Genomic DNA, 14,563 nt, shown 5'->3' with positions numbered 1-14,563 from the left:
ACCCGGCATCATGGTGTGGGGAGCGATCTCCTACACTGGCCGTACACCACTGGTGATCGTCGAGGGGACACTGAATAGTGCACGGTACATCCAAACCGTCATCGAACCCATCGTTCTACCATTCCTAGACCGGCAAGGGAACTTGCTGTTCCAACAGGACAATGCACGTCCGCATGTATCCCGTGCCACCCAACGTGCTCTAGAAGGTGTAAGTCAACTACCCTGGCCAGTAAGATCTCCGGATCTGTCCCCCATTGAGCATGTTTGGGACTGGATGAAGTGTCGTCTCACGCGGTCTGCACGTCCAGCACGAACGCTGGTCCAACTGAGGTGCCAGGTGGAAATGGCATGGCAAGCCGTTCCACAGCACTACATCCAGCATCTCTACGATCGTCTCCATGGGAGAATAGCAGCTTGCATTGCTGCGAAAGGTGGATATACACTGTACTAGTGCCGACATTGTGCATGCTCTGTTGCCTGTGTCTATGTGCCTGTGGTTCTGTCAGTGTGATCATGTGATGTATCTGACCCCAGGAATGTGTCAATAAAGTTTCCCCTTCCTGGGACAATGAATTCACGGTGTTCTTATTTCAATTTCCAGGAGTGTATTTAGTCAGTCTCATTATAAAGGCTTGAGCTGCAATGATATCTTAACAAAAACAGTCACTAATAACACAGATGCCAATATTCGGTAGTTCCTTACAACCAAAGCAAACCACAAAGGGGTGTAATGTGGCTTCACTGTCCTCCCAGTGAAACTGTAGAACAGCATCTTGAATGACAAATGAACAGTGCTCAGCAAAATCCATCAAAATGATCTCTTCGCCATCTGAAAGGTGCCATAGATATGAACTTCAATGTTCTGAAGCGAATCTTAGTGACTTGCTGGACCATGAATTTTTTAGAGCCAGTTCCTCCATAAACTCTTGTACAGTTATATGACATATCTCTAGTGTATCCATGTCAGTATGAAATCATTGTTTGTATTCTGTAATTTATTCTTGAGCATATTCTTTGAAAACATGTACCAAATAAGCTTCCAGCTCAGGTTTTGCAGGACATCATTCCTAGTGCTGCAGCAAGTGATCTTTTGATTCCACATAATCCATAGTTTTCTTGATTACTACCATTTAGTCGTCATCCTTGATAGTTGTTGCAGCCGACATCAACATGGCAATTTGCTGTATTACACATAAGCCCACTCAGTTCGTGCTAGCAGCATCAACCATAATACACCTCTCTGGCCTGAGTTCAGAAAATTTTTAAAAGCCCAATTCACTGCCATATTACTCACAATAAGCTATGGTCATAGCTTCCAAGTTACAAAGTAGAAGGCATTTCCGCTTATGAACTCTTTCACCATCCATTCTTGCTGCTATGTAATCACTTTTGCCTGCGCACGGCCGAGAAAATTCATCTTATTTGAAAAACATGAGGACTCTGATCTTTTTATTGAGTCTTGGTCCCAACTTCCATCTTTAGTTTCGTTTCCTGCTTCAACGTTCTCAAAGGCCACTAAATTCTTTTGCTATCTGTTCTATACTCCAGCTGCAAGGAGCCAGGGTCAAAATTTGAATTTTACTGGCATAACTTACATGATGCACTTCAATTTTTATTTCATTACTTGAAATATCTATATGCTTTTATTTCTGGCATTGTTTCACCATTTGTGTTTCCGCAACATCAGTGATGCTGACATCAACAGTTGCTGGCATAGCTTTGGTGATGGAATCTTATGCTTTTTGAACTTTCTGCCTTATATAAGCCACTGAATCCCTTTTGCTAATTTGTTGAAGCTTTGAAGGCTGGTGAAGTATTCACTGTGCTGCACGCATTAACTGCATTCATTTAATCATCGATTCTTGCTCATCCCGCAGCTGTAGATGCTTATGAAAAAATTATCATCTAAATCTGAGAGAAAGCTTCTGGTCAGGCTTCAGACATTTATTAGTCAACAGTCTCAACTCCTTCTTCATCCTTTTTGTTTTTCCCAAATAGATTACAGCAGGTATTTCACAGAAATTGAAATATTTTCATTAGCAGGGCATTATGGTACGAACAAATTTGGGCATCTTCTGCAAAGTCCAGTTCAGAACTAAGTTTTAAAAGCTCTTTGTCCAACAACACTGGCTTAAGCTGAATTTTACCATATTAACATGATGTAGGCTAAGTTTACAACAATCAGTGCCATCTTGAGCACACAAAAAAAGAGAATAAAAGAAAAGAAAAGGATCAGGTACTTCTTGGTTTGTGTCACAAAACACACAAAATGTGAATAAGTTCAGCCATAAAACTTTCTAAAAGCAATCTAATCACAAGCGCAACACCAGAGAGAACCGACAGATCCAAGATAATACATACTCCTTCAACAATAGTGTAAAAAAGTTTTGGAAATTTTTCAATAATTTCTTAAATTATGATGCAAAATAAAAATTCAATAATGAATTTACATGGTTCCAAAATTTACCAATATAGCTTCTGAAGCTTAAAAAACACCTTTTCTACATATATGGTAGGAAGAAAATAAATGTTAAAGAACATACAGTAGAGGTATGGGTCGCCAAAAGTATTTAAAATTTGGCACACAAAATGTTTTCAACAAATTTGCAAGTGTATATAATTTGATAGAGAAGGCTAGAGGTTATTGTACAAAAAGCATGAGAAGACAGCATAGCTGTGTGTGATACTACCAATTCTTGGCTGAATCTGCCCACAAAGTTATGATTTATGGCTGGTTAAAGATGGGATCTCCAAATTGCACACTGAATAGTCTAATCAATAATGTACAAGCACTAGCCTTTAAGTGAGGAATAATTTTCATAAAAGTTACCCAAAGTTGGCCTTTTGCTAAGTGGCGCGAATATGGGACTATTTACTCCTGGGAGAACCTATCCCATAGAGCGGGACGGTGAAATACCTAGGAGTTACCGTAGACTGCAGGCTCACCTGGAAGCATCACATCCATGATGTGAAAGGGACAGCAATAGGACACCTTCGCGCCATGTATCCGCTGCTAAACCCGCAGTCGTCATTGCCACCGCAACACGGCATCATGCTATACCTAACGTTGGTCCGCCCACTGTTAGAGTATGCGGCCGTGGTCTGGGGGAAAGCCACAGATGCTCACATTGTGACTCTGCAGCAGATACAGAACCGCGCCCTGAAGACTGCTATGCATCTTCCAAGGCACGTCTCGACGCGCCAACTCCACAAGGACACCGGGATCCTGCCTCTCGGAGACAGGTTTCGCGCCATCGCCAGGAAGTTCTACGAGACAGCAGGACACTCCCGCAACCAGCTTATCCGTAGGCTGGGCCAACAACCCCATCATAGGCCAACCACACTTTGGCCTGACTTGCTGAGGGATTAAGTTTTACTAAACCCCCATCAGAGTGTGTCTTTCTCTTTTTAAGGTTCACAAGCAGGGATAAATCAACAAGAGTGGTAAGATATTTTTCCCTCACCCACAGGAACCGCAGGAATGGCAAATTTTGTCCAAACTGCACCATCTCAAGCCACGAAAAGGCTCGTCTTTTCAGCGTCAGCGTCACATCTATTTACAAGAGACTGTAGAAATGGAAGCAAAGGAGGTATCAAGCTGAAACTCACAGACAGTGGAGAACCTTCCCATAAAATCTGACTGGATTCAGAAATGGTCTAGTGGGTCTTGACGTGGAATGACCCAGCAGTTAAATCTTCAAAAGTTACATATGATTTGCATGATAACCCAACAAATAGTACACCGAAGACTGTTGTCACACCATGTATGATCATCGAAGGCAATGTGCCCGAGAAGCCTTCTTTTGTCAGCATGCATTAAATTAGTACCTATGTTTCAAGTCAGAAACATTGCTCACTGCTGCCCCACAAAGAGAAATATGTTGCCAAGGAACTATCATTCACAAAGTATGATCCTGGTACAATGGTACACATGAGTCTATACATTCTAAATGACAGCACTGTCATGTTGTTGTTGTTGTTGTGGTCTTCAGTCCTGAGACTGGTTTGATGCAGCTCTCCATGCTACCCTATCCTGTGCAAGTTTCTTCATCTCCCAGTACCTACTGCAACCTACATCCTTCTGAATCTGCTTAGTGTATTCATCTCTTGTTCTCCATCTACGATTTTTACCCTCCACGCTGCCCTCCAATGCTAAATTGGTGATCCCTTGATGCCTCAGAACATGTCCTACCAACCGATCCCTTCTTCTCGTCAAGTTGTGCCACAAACTCCTCTTCTCCCCAATTCTATTCAATACCTCCTCATTAGTTATGTGATCTACCCATCTAATCTTCAGCATTCTTCTGTAGCACCACATTTCGAAAGCTTCTATTCTCTTCTTGTCCAAACTATTTATCGTCCATGTTTCACTTCCATACATGGCTACACTCCATACAAATACTTTCAGAAACGACTTCCTGACACTTAAATCTATACTCGATGTTAACAAATTTCTCTTCTTCAGAAACGCTTTCCTTGCCATTGCCAGTCTACATTTTATATCGTCTCTACTTCGACCATCATCAGTTATTTTGCTCCCCAAATAGCAAAACTCCTTTACTACTTTAAGTGTCTCATTTCCTAATCTAATTCCCTCAGCATCACCCGACTTAATTTGACTGCATTCCATTATCCTCGTTTTGCTTTTGTTGATATTCATCTTATATTCTCCTTTCAAGACAATGTCCATTCCGTTCAACTGCTCCTCCAAGTCCTTTGCTGTCTCTGACAGAATTACAATGTCATCGGCGAACCGCAAAGTTTTTATTTCTTCTCCATGGATTTTAATACCTACTCCGAATTTTTCTTTTGTTTCCTTTACTGCTTGCTCAATATACAGATTGAATACCATCGGGGAGAGGCTACAACCTTGTCTCACTCCCTTCCCAACCACTGCTTCCCTTTCTTGCGTGCCTCAGTGATACAGATAGCCGTACCGTAGGTACAACCACAACGGAGGGGTATCTGTTGAGAGGCCAGACAAACGTGTGGTTCCTGAAGAGGGGCAGCAGCCTTTTCAGTAGTTGCAACGGCAACAGTCCGGATGATTGACTGATCTGGCTTTGTAACAATAACCAAAACGGCCTTGCTGTGCTGGTACTGCGAACGGCTGAAAGCAAGGGGAAACTACGGCCGTAATTTTTCCCGAGGGCATGCAGCTTTACTGTATGATTAAATGATGAAGGCGTCCTCTTGGGTAAAATATTCCGGAGGTAAAATAGTCCCCCATTCGGATCTCCGGGCGGGGACTACTCAAGAGGATGTCGTTATCAGGAGAAAGAAAACTGGCGTTCTACAGATCGCAGCGTGGAATGTCAGGTCCCTCAATCAGGCAGGTAGGTTAGAAAATTTGAAAAGGGAAATGGATAGGTTAAAGTTAGATATAGTGGGAATTAGTGAAGTTCGGTGGCAGGAGGAACAAGACTTCTGGTCAGGTGACTACAGGGTTATAAACACAAAGTCAAATAGGGGTAATGCAGGAGTAGGTTTAATAATGAATAGGAAAATAGGAACGCGGGTAAGCTACTACAAACAGCATAGTGAACGCATTATTGTGGCCAAGATAGATACGAAGCCCATGCCTACTACAGTAGTACAAGTTTATATGCCAACTAGCTCTGCAGATGACGAAGAAATTGAAGAAATGTATGATGAAATAAAAGAAATTATTCAGATAGTGAAGGGAGACGAAAATTTAATAGCCATGGGTGACTGGAATTCGAGTGTAGGAAAAGGGATTGGGGCTAAGAAATGAAAGAGAAAGCCACCTGGTAGAATTTTGCACAGAGCACAACTTAATCATAGCTAACACTTGGTTTAAGAATCATGAAAGAAGGTTGTATACATGGAAGAACCCTGGAGATACTAAAAGGTATCAGATAGATTATATAATGGTAAGACAGAGATTTAGGAACCAGGTTTTAAATTGTAAGACATTTCCAGGGGCAGATGTGGACTCTGACCACAATCTATTGGTTATGACCTGTAGATTAAAACTGAAGAAACTGCAAAAAGGTGGGAATTTAAGGAGATGGGACCTGGATAAACTGAAAGAACCAGAGGTTGTACAGAGTTTCAGGGAGAGTATAAGGGAACAATTGACAGGAATGGGGGAAAGAAATACAGTAGAAGAAGAATGGGTAGCTTTGAGGGATGAAGTAGTGAAGGCAGCAGAGGATCAAATAGGTAAAAAGACGAGGGCTAGTAGAAATCCTTGGGTAACAGAAGAAATATTGAATTTAATTGATGAAAGGAGAAAATATAAAAATGCAGTAAATGAAGCAGGCAAAAAGGAATACAAACGTCTCAAAAATGAGATCGACAGGAAGTGCAAAATGGCTAAGCAGGGATGGCTAGAGGACAAATGTAAGGATGTAGAGGCTTATCTTACTAGGGGTAAGATAGATACTGCCTACAGGAAAATTAAAGAGACCTTTGGAGATAAGAGAACCACTTGTATGAATATCAAGAGCTCAGATGAAAACCCAGTTCTAAGCAAAGAAGGGAAGGCAGAAAGGTGGAAGGAGTATATAGAGGGTCTATACAAGGGCGATGTACTTGAGGACAATGTTATGGAAATGGAAGAGGATGTAGATGAAGATGAAATGGGAGATATGATACTGCGTGAAGAGTTTTACAGAGCACTGAAAGACCTGAATCGAAACAAGGCCCCCGGAGTAGACAACATTCCATTGGAACTACTGGCGGCCTTGGGAGAGCCAGTCCTGACAAAACTCTACCATCTGGTAAGCAAGATGTATGAAACAGGCGAAATACCCTCAGACTTCAAGAAGAATATAATAATTCCAATCCCAAAGAAAGCAGGTGTTGACAGATGTGGAAATTTCCGAACTATCAGTTTAATAAGCCACGGCTGCAAAATACTAACGCGAATTCTTTACAGACGAATGGAAAAACTAGTAGAAGCCGACCTCGGGGAAGATCAGTTTGGATTCCGTAGAAATACTGGAACACGTGAGGCAATACTGACCTTACGACTTATCTTAGAAGAAAGATTAAGGGAAGGCAAACCTACGTTTCTAGCATTTGTAGACTTAGAGAAAGCTTTTGACAATGTTAACTGGAATACTCTCTTTCAAATTCTAAAGGTGGCAGGGGTAAAATACAGGGAGCGAAAGGCTATTTACAATTTGTACAGAAACCAGATGGCAGTTATAAGAGTCGAGGGACATGAAAGGGAAGCAGTGGTTGGGAAGGGAGTAAGACAGGGTTGTTGCCTCTCCCCGATGTTATTCAATCCGTATATTGAGCAAGTAGTAAAGGAAACAAAAGAAAAATTCGGAGTAGGTATTAAAATCCATGGAGAAGAAATAAAAACTTTGAGGTTTGCCGATGACATTGTAATTCTGTCAGAGACAGCAAAGGACTTGGAAGAGCAGTTGAACGGAATGGATGGTGTCTTGAAGGGAGGATATAAGATGAACATCAACAAAAGCAAAACGAGGATAATGGAATGTAGTCGAATTAAGTTGGGTGATGTTGAGGGTATTAGATGAGAAATGAGACACTTAAAGTAGTAAAGGAGTTTTGCTATTTGGGGAGCAAAATAACTGATGATGGTCGAAGTAGAGAGGATATAAAATGTAGACTGGCAATGGCAAGGAAAGCGTTTCTGAAGAAGAGAAATTTGTTAACATCGAGTATAGATTTAAGTGTCAGGAAGTCATTTCTGAAAGTATTTGTATGGAGTATAGCCATGTATGGAAGTGAAACATGGACGGTAAATAGTTTGGACAAGAAGAGAATAGAAGCTTTCAAAATGTGGTGCTACAGAAGAATGCTGAAGATTAGATGGGTAGATCACATAACTAATGAGGAGGTACTGAATAGGATTGGGGAGAAGAGGAGTTTGTGGCACAACTTGACCAGAAGAAGGGATCGGTTGGTAGGACATGTTCTGAGGCATCAAGGGATCACCAATTTAGTATTGGAGGGCAGCGTGGAGGGTAAAAATTGTAGGGGGAGACAAAGAGATGAATACACTAAGAAGATTCAGAAGGATGTAGGTTGCAGTAGGTACTGGGAGATGAAGAAGCTTGCACAGGATAGAGTAGCATGGAGAGCTGCATCAAACCAGTCTCAGGACTGAAGACCACAACAACAACAACAACAACAACAACAACACTGCTTGCTCAATATACAGATTGAATAACATCGGGGAGAGGCTACAACCTTGTCTCACTCCCTTCCCAACCACTGCTTCCCTTTCATGTCCCTCGACTCTTATAACTGCCATCTGGTTTCTGTACAAATTGTAAATAGCCTTTCGCTCCCTGTATTTTACCCCTGCCACCTTTAGAATTTGAAAGAGAGTATTCCAGTTAACATTGTCAAAAGCTTTCTCTAAGTCTACAAATGCTAGAAACGTAGGTTTGCCTTCCCTTAATCTTTCTTCTAAGATAAGTCGTAAGGTCAGTATTGCCTCACGTGTTCCAGTATTTCTACGGAATCCAAACTGATCTTCCCCGAGGTCGGCTTCTACTAGTTTTTCCATTCGTCTGTAAAGAATTCGCGTTAGTATTTTGCAGCCGTGGCTTATTAAACTGATAGTTCGGAAATTTCCACATCTGTCAACACCTGCTTTCTTTGGGATTGGAATTATTATATTCTTCTTGAAGTCTGAGGGTATTTCACCTGTCTCATACATCTTGCTCACCAGATGGTAGAGTTTTGTCAGGACTGGCTCTCCCAAGGCAGTCAGTAGTTCTAGTGGAATGTTGTCTACTTCCGGGGCCTTGTTTCGGCTCAGGTCTTTCAATGCTCTGTCAAACTCTTCACGCAGTATCGCATCTCCCATTTCATTTTCATTTACATGCTCTTCCATTTCTATAATATTGTCCTCAAGTACATCGCCCTTGAATAGACCCTCTATATACTCCTTCCATCTTTCTGCTTTCCCTTCTTTGGTTAGAACTGGGTTTCCATCTGAGCTCTTGATATTCATACAAGTGGTTCTCTTTTCTCCAAAGGTCTCTTTAATTTTCCTGTAGGCAGTATCTATCTTACCCCTAGTGAGACACAAGCCTCTACATCCTTACATTTGTCCTCTAGCCATCACTGCTTAGCCATTTTGCACTTCCTGTCGATCTCATTTTTGAGACGTTTGTATTCCTTTTTGCCTGCTTCATTTACTGCATTTTTATATTTTCTCCTTTCATCAATTAAATTCAATATCTCTCCTGTTACCCAAGGATTTCTACTAGCCCTCGTCTTTTTACCTACATGATTCTCTGCTGCCTTCACTACTTCATCCCTCAGAGCTACCCATTCTTCTTCTACTGTACTTCTTTCCCCCACTACTGTCAATTGTTCCCTTATGCTCTCCCTGAAACTCTGTACAACCTCTGGTTTAGTCAGCTAATCCAGGTCCCATCTCCTTAAATTCTCACCTTTTTGCAGTTTCTTCAATTTTAATCTGCAGTTCATAACCAATAGATTGTGGTCAGAGTCCACATCTGCCCCTGGAAATGCCTTACAATTTAAAACTTGGTAGCACAAAGAACCTTCCTGCATTAAACTTACCAAAATCCCCCAAACTACTCAAAATTTAATATTTTAGTGAGGTGACTTGCTACCGCTGTCAGGAACTTTAATAATTGCATTTTATCCATCAGCTGTAGAAATTATTCTTTGTTCATTTCCGCTTTCAGTCATAACAGTCGTGAAAACAGTACATCAGATGGAAAAGTAATTCATGTTATTTTTAGATGAACTGAAAGTCCTCAAGTTACAAGATGTTTACAAAACCTTTATGTAGTACCCCATTACTCTAAACAACATAAAACTGGCCTCATGGTATCTCACAGCTGAATAGAAAGAAAAAATGGAAATGAGCGTATGGCATCATTGGCCAGGAGGCCCCTATTCGGGGAAGTTCGGCCACAAAGTGCAAGTCTTATTTCATTCAAAGCCACATTGGGCAACTTGCGTGTCATTGATGAGGATGAAATGATGATGAGGACAACACAACACCCAGTCCTCGAGTGGAGAAAATCTCCAACCCGGCCGGGAATCAAACCCGGGCTCGCTTGCATAGGAGGTGAGAGCGTTACCACCCAGCTAAGCAGGCGGACAATAGAAATAAACAATGTGAGTACTGATCTCTGTTCTTATAATAACATCCTATTGTTCGTGTCTGTCTTTGAATGATCTTACTGTTAATCCCTCAATCCCATTCACTCATATCTGTTCTCCCATAGCCAGATGAAACAATCCTTGCTTTCAAAATCTTGCTCTGGTGTACCCACTAGCTAATTAATAAAGCCTCCTCCTTCCTCCCCTCTTGATCATATATTACAAGAGAATTGGCCAACTCATAATGTAGTAAAGCCTTCTCCTTCTTCCCCTCTTGATCATATATTACAAGAGAATTGGCCTGCTTGAACTACAATGTAATTCCAAACTGTTTTGATGAGCAATCTGGAGATTTGAATCAATGGACAGTCACCACATTCTCCTTATGTGAAACCAGTTAGTCAGTAACATACTGTGATGTGATGTTAAACATATAGCAGCTACAAACACTAAGCAACCATTTTCAAAAGGCATGGACCAAAACTCCTTCACAAGTCTTCCATCTCATTCTGGAGAAGAATCAGTAAAGTAATTTATTTGCTTGTTTCACCGCCTGTATTCATAACACCAGCCAATGATAGGAAATGCCAAATTATGTTTTTAAAAATGAAAGAATACCATAGAGAACATATACCTAGTTAATGTTGACTGTGCCAAACTGCTACTGATCATCAAACATGAAAGTAAATTTGTGTGCCTTGTTGCTTGGAGGGCTACTTATAGGAAGTTTTATATTATATACCACATATTATCGTTATAACAAATTTTTGTACAGACTACATTGTGTATATGTGTAAATAACCCAACAGCAATACTATAACATTAATGATCAAGGAATATGCAAAAATACCTACTGCTGTGACCTCTTCATAGCAAAAACTAACAATCCCACACTTCATAAAAATTGCGTAACTTTCTATTAAGTAATATTCAAGTTTTAACATAATGCACACCTAAAATTTAATTACATTTCGATAGAAATACACGCTACCAACCGGCGAAATGTAAGCGTCATTCACATTTTTTTCCTCTGATTGTTAACGTCCTAATATTCCGGTTAAAGTAAATCAATGACCAACCCTTGAATGCAAATTACTGGGGCCATAAGATTTGCTAATTATTGGCTGCTGTGCAACAATGAATTCAAACTACTACAACAATAACATCTATCGTGAAATATAGCACACACATCATTGTCCCAGGATGTAAACAAACTGTCCATATTTCAGACTACACAGAAGTATCTCATAATATTTTAAACATCTGTGATGTCTATCAAGCTCTGTGTACATGTAAAGATATGTTTGTGACACACATGATACACGTAAAAGACACGTCTAAATTAATTTATTTAGTAAATATTTATTTTTTCGTGTCTTTACCTTGAAGATTCATCTGACAGTTGTGGGTTAACGTGCAACACCTTCAGTGTCTCTAAGGCCTTCACCAATCTTTCAAGTGTTGCCATGTTGGGGCACTGTATACGACAATGTTTTAATAAAAATTGTTGTTATCTCAATTTAATTTTTGATAGCGTGTTAAGCGCGTCGTCCGACGCATTGTGTTTTCAAAACATGCTAATGCTTCAAGGCCATTTTGAATTTTGCACTGTCAAAGATTTGACGAAGGAAGCTATACAGTTCCGAAGATAGAAGATTTGCACGAACAGATATTCTGACTTCTCAAGTCTTGTAATACAACTGTGGCAATAATAAACCTAAAATTAAGCAATACATTCAGTTCAAAAATTTGTCATACTACTGCAGTATATTTACATATCTTGCATCCTATATGGCCTGGAAAATCTACCATACAGGTGCTTACTTTAAGCGAAATAAAATCGTCATAGTTACTGCAATACTGTATTTTATTCTAAAACTTCGTCATCATTTCAGCTGTCGGACTGTGTATTTTATTCCAAAACTTTATCATAATTACAGCTGTCGGACTGCGTTATTCCGGGGATGGATCGCCCGTTTCGGTGTGCCTCTACGAATCACAGCAGACAAGGGAAAACAATTTGAGTCGTGTCTCTTTGAAGCACTGTCAGACATAATGAGTATGAAGCGGATTAGAACTACAGCTTTACACCCGGCAACGAATATTTTAGTTGAAGCCATCCACTGCTGACTGGAAGTGTTGCCTCGATGTCACGATTCACAGAGGTGGACAGAGACGTTGCCCATCTTCCTCCCGGGCCTCCGGATCTCACTGAAAGATGACATGAAGCCATGACTGCAGAACTTGTTCGTGGCCAGCCGATACGACTGCTCGCGAGCTCTTTGCAAACGTATTAGACGACTGCATTTACCAGTCAGATATCGTACAACAACTGTGTACACAAATCCGGCAATTACGCCCCTTTGTTACAAGGGATCAGCAGACCCATCGCCCTTTTGCTTTTTACGAGCTGCGAGAGTGCCATTATGTCTTCATACAACATGACGCAGTATGCAAGCCACTGCAGCCACCCTACAGGGGACTTTAGTATGTCATCAAAAGGGAGGATAAGATATTCAAAGTCGATGTGATGGGTATGCCAACCGCCATCACTGTCGACGGGCTCAAAGAAGCTTTCCGCGCACCCTACACTGGTACGGATTTATCTACACACGACACGGACTTAACAAACGCTCCAGCCACTCCACCGCCTGCTATAGATCAGCCCACGACGGATGTTGGAGGCTGTCTCCAATATACCATCAGCAGCCTATGCACAACCCGTGTTACAAAGGTTCGACGACCGTTTGATTCAACAGAAAATATAGTTGAGACTATGTTATGTGATATGTGCAGCGCAATACTTTGCTCAAGTGATTACTATTTTTAATTATTATCTTTGGCGTAGCGTCTGACTTATGTTTTCTCTTTGTTTCATAGACTGTATTTTTTATTCTGTTGTTGAATGTGCTATGAAACAGAGTTGTGTGAGTCACGGTTCAGTTTTTATGTTGCATTAAAGTTAATTCGTCTAGTGGAGCAACAATATTACGACATTCAAGAGAATCCAGTTTGTGAACGTGATGAAATAACAGTAGGGCATATCAATCACATTTTTGTCAGATACAAACTGTATGTAGACCAGCTATTCGATTCCATAAACAATTAAGTAGATCTTATCAACTATTACCAATTACTACACTAAATCTGTAAAAATCCAAAATACTGATAGATGGCTGTATGGCTTGCAGGACAAAAGAATAAGGTCATACTTAGGATGAATGTGACAGGGTTTTGAACGCCTCCTCTGGGATATGAGTCCAGCATGATACCACTGCACCTTCTCGATTGGTACACACAGAAAGCTCATGAAGGTAGTAAAGTTTATCAAGTGTGCCCACGACACGCACAAGTGTTATGACCTCTCGAAATACTCAGATAAAGTTTCTTGGACACCAAAGAATCTCACATATCAAATTAATAAATTAAACAACAAGACAGAATTACCTGGCAAAGCAGACTCTGTATTACTAAATGTTTAACACAGGTCACGACACATGCTCCCAGTTGCTAGTAACCTGTCTAACAGCTTCCACAAGAAACAAAAATTTTATTTTCAGTATTTCATGTAAATATTGTCTGAACTTAAATAATTCAAATTTCTGTCGTTATGTTAAAGGTTTAGCAATGAAGTAAGTATTACAGTTAGAAACTATGTATGCCAGCTACCATCACTGTCAACAGGCTGAAACCAGACCTTAGACTGGTACTGCTTGTAACTTATAGTGCGAAACTGTTCAAATCACATTCTTCCAGTATTTGAGAATGAGAACATTTAGTAATTGGCAAAATGTTAAACATAATTTTAAATCTTTACAAAACTTTTTCTTGCTCATATACCCCACAAAATGAGGATAAAAGTTTATCGATTACTATACTTCCACTGTTCATGCAGTACACCTTCAGCTTCACACCTTATTTTTAATTTATTGCTTCTTTACTACTAATTCTATTCGCAAAATATTTTACAGATAGTATCCACACAAAACACAGAATGTATGTGCAGAATTATATCATTTTATGACAATTAGTTCAGGAGATATGATCTCATAAACATTAAAATGCGCGAAAAACCAAGAGAACTAAGCACATATTACCCAGACCACATTCATTCAGGGTTTGACAATGAGAGCACTTGGTGACTATCTCAAACCTTTTCCAAGCTTTTTCTCGCTTACATGCTTAACATCAAATACTGAACACATTTGTAAAGTAATCATAGGTTTAAATCTTTTTTATGCATTTGTGTGTTCGATTCTTTAAGGAATTGAGGGTTTATTGGTCAGCAGCTGAAGCACAGTTTATGTTGGATGTCAACAAAGTAGATAAAAAGGTGATGTCAGCAGCTAATGATACAGTGTGCTCACAACAGAAATATCAACACGAGATTGTGATTAGTCTATTATTTAATGATGAGGCTATGAAACACATCCATCACACTAAAAGTCAGAGTTTACTATGACAATTA

At 40.2% G+C, this 14,563-nt stretch overlaps 1 protein-coding gene across 1 annotated transcript in view; it reads right to left on the bottom strand.

Moving 5' to 3' along the window:
- LOC126229606 (huntingtin-like) overlaps positions 1-11,595 on the bottom strand; it is a 549,560-nt gene extending 537,965 nt beyond the window's left edge. The window contains exon 1 of the mRNA XM_049942347.1: positions 11,478-11,595. Coding sequence (XP_049798304.1) covers positions 11,478-11,563 — 86 coding nt within the window. The 5' untranslated portion in view covers positions 11,564-11,595. The remainder of the gene's footprint in view (positions 1-11,477) is intronic.
- Positions 11,596-14,563: the final 2,968 nt, after the last annotated feature.

Source organism: Schistocerca nitens, unplaced genomic scaffold (genome assembly GCF_023898315.1).
Source record: "Schistocerca nitens isolate TAMUIC-IGC-003100 unplaced genomic scaffold, iqSchNite1.1 HiC_scaffold_376, whole genome shotgun sequence".
NCBI lineage: Eukaryota > Metazoa > Arthropoda > Insecta > Orthoptera > Acrididae > Schistocerca > Schistocerca nitens.
Note: the sequence above shows the minus strand (reverse complement) of the source record. Positions and strands in the feature narration are given on the sequence as shown.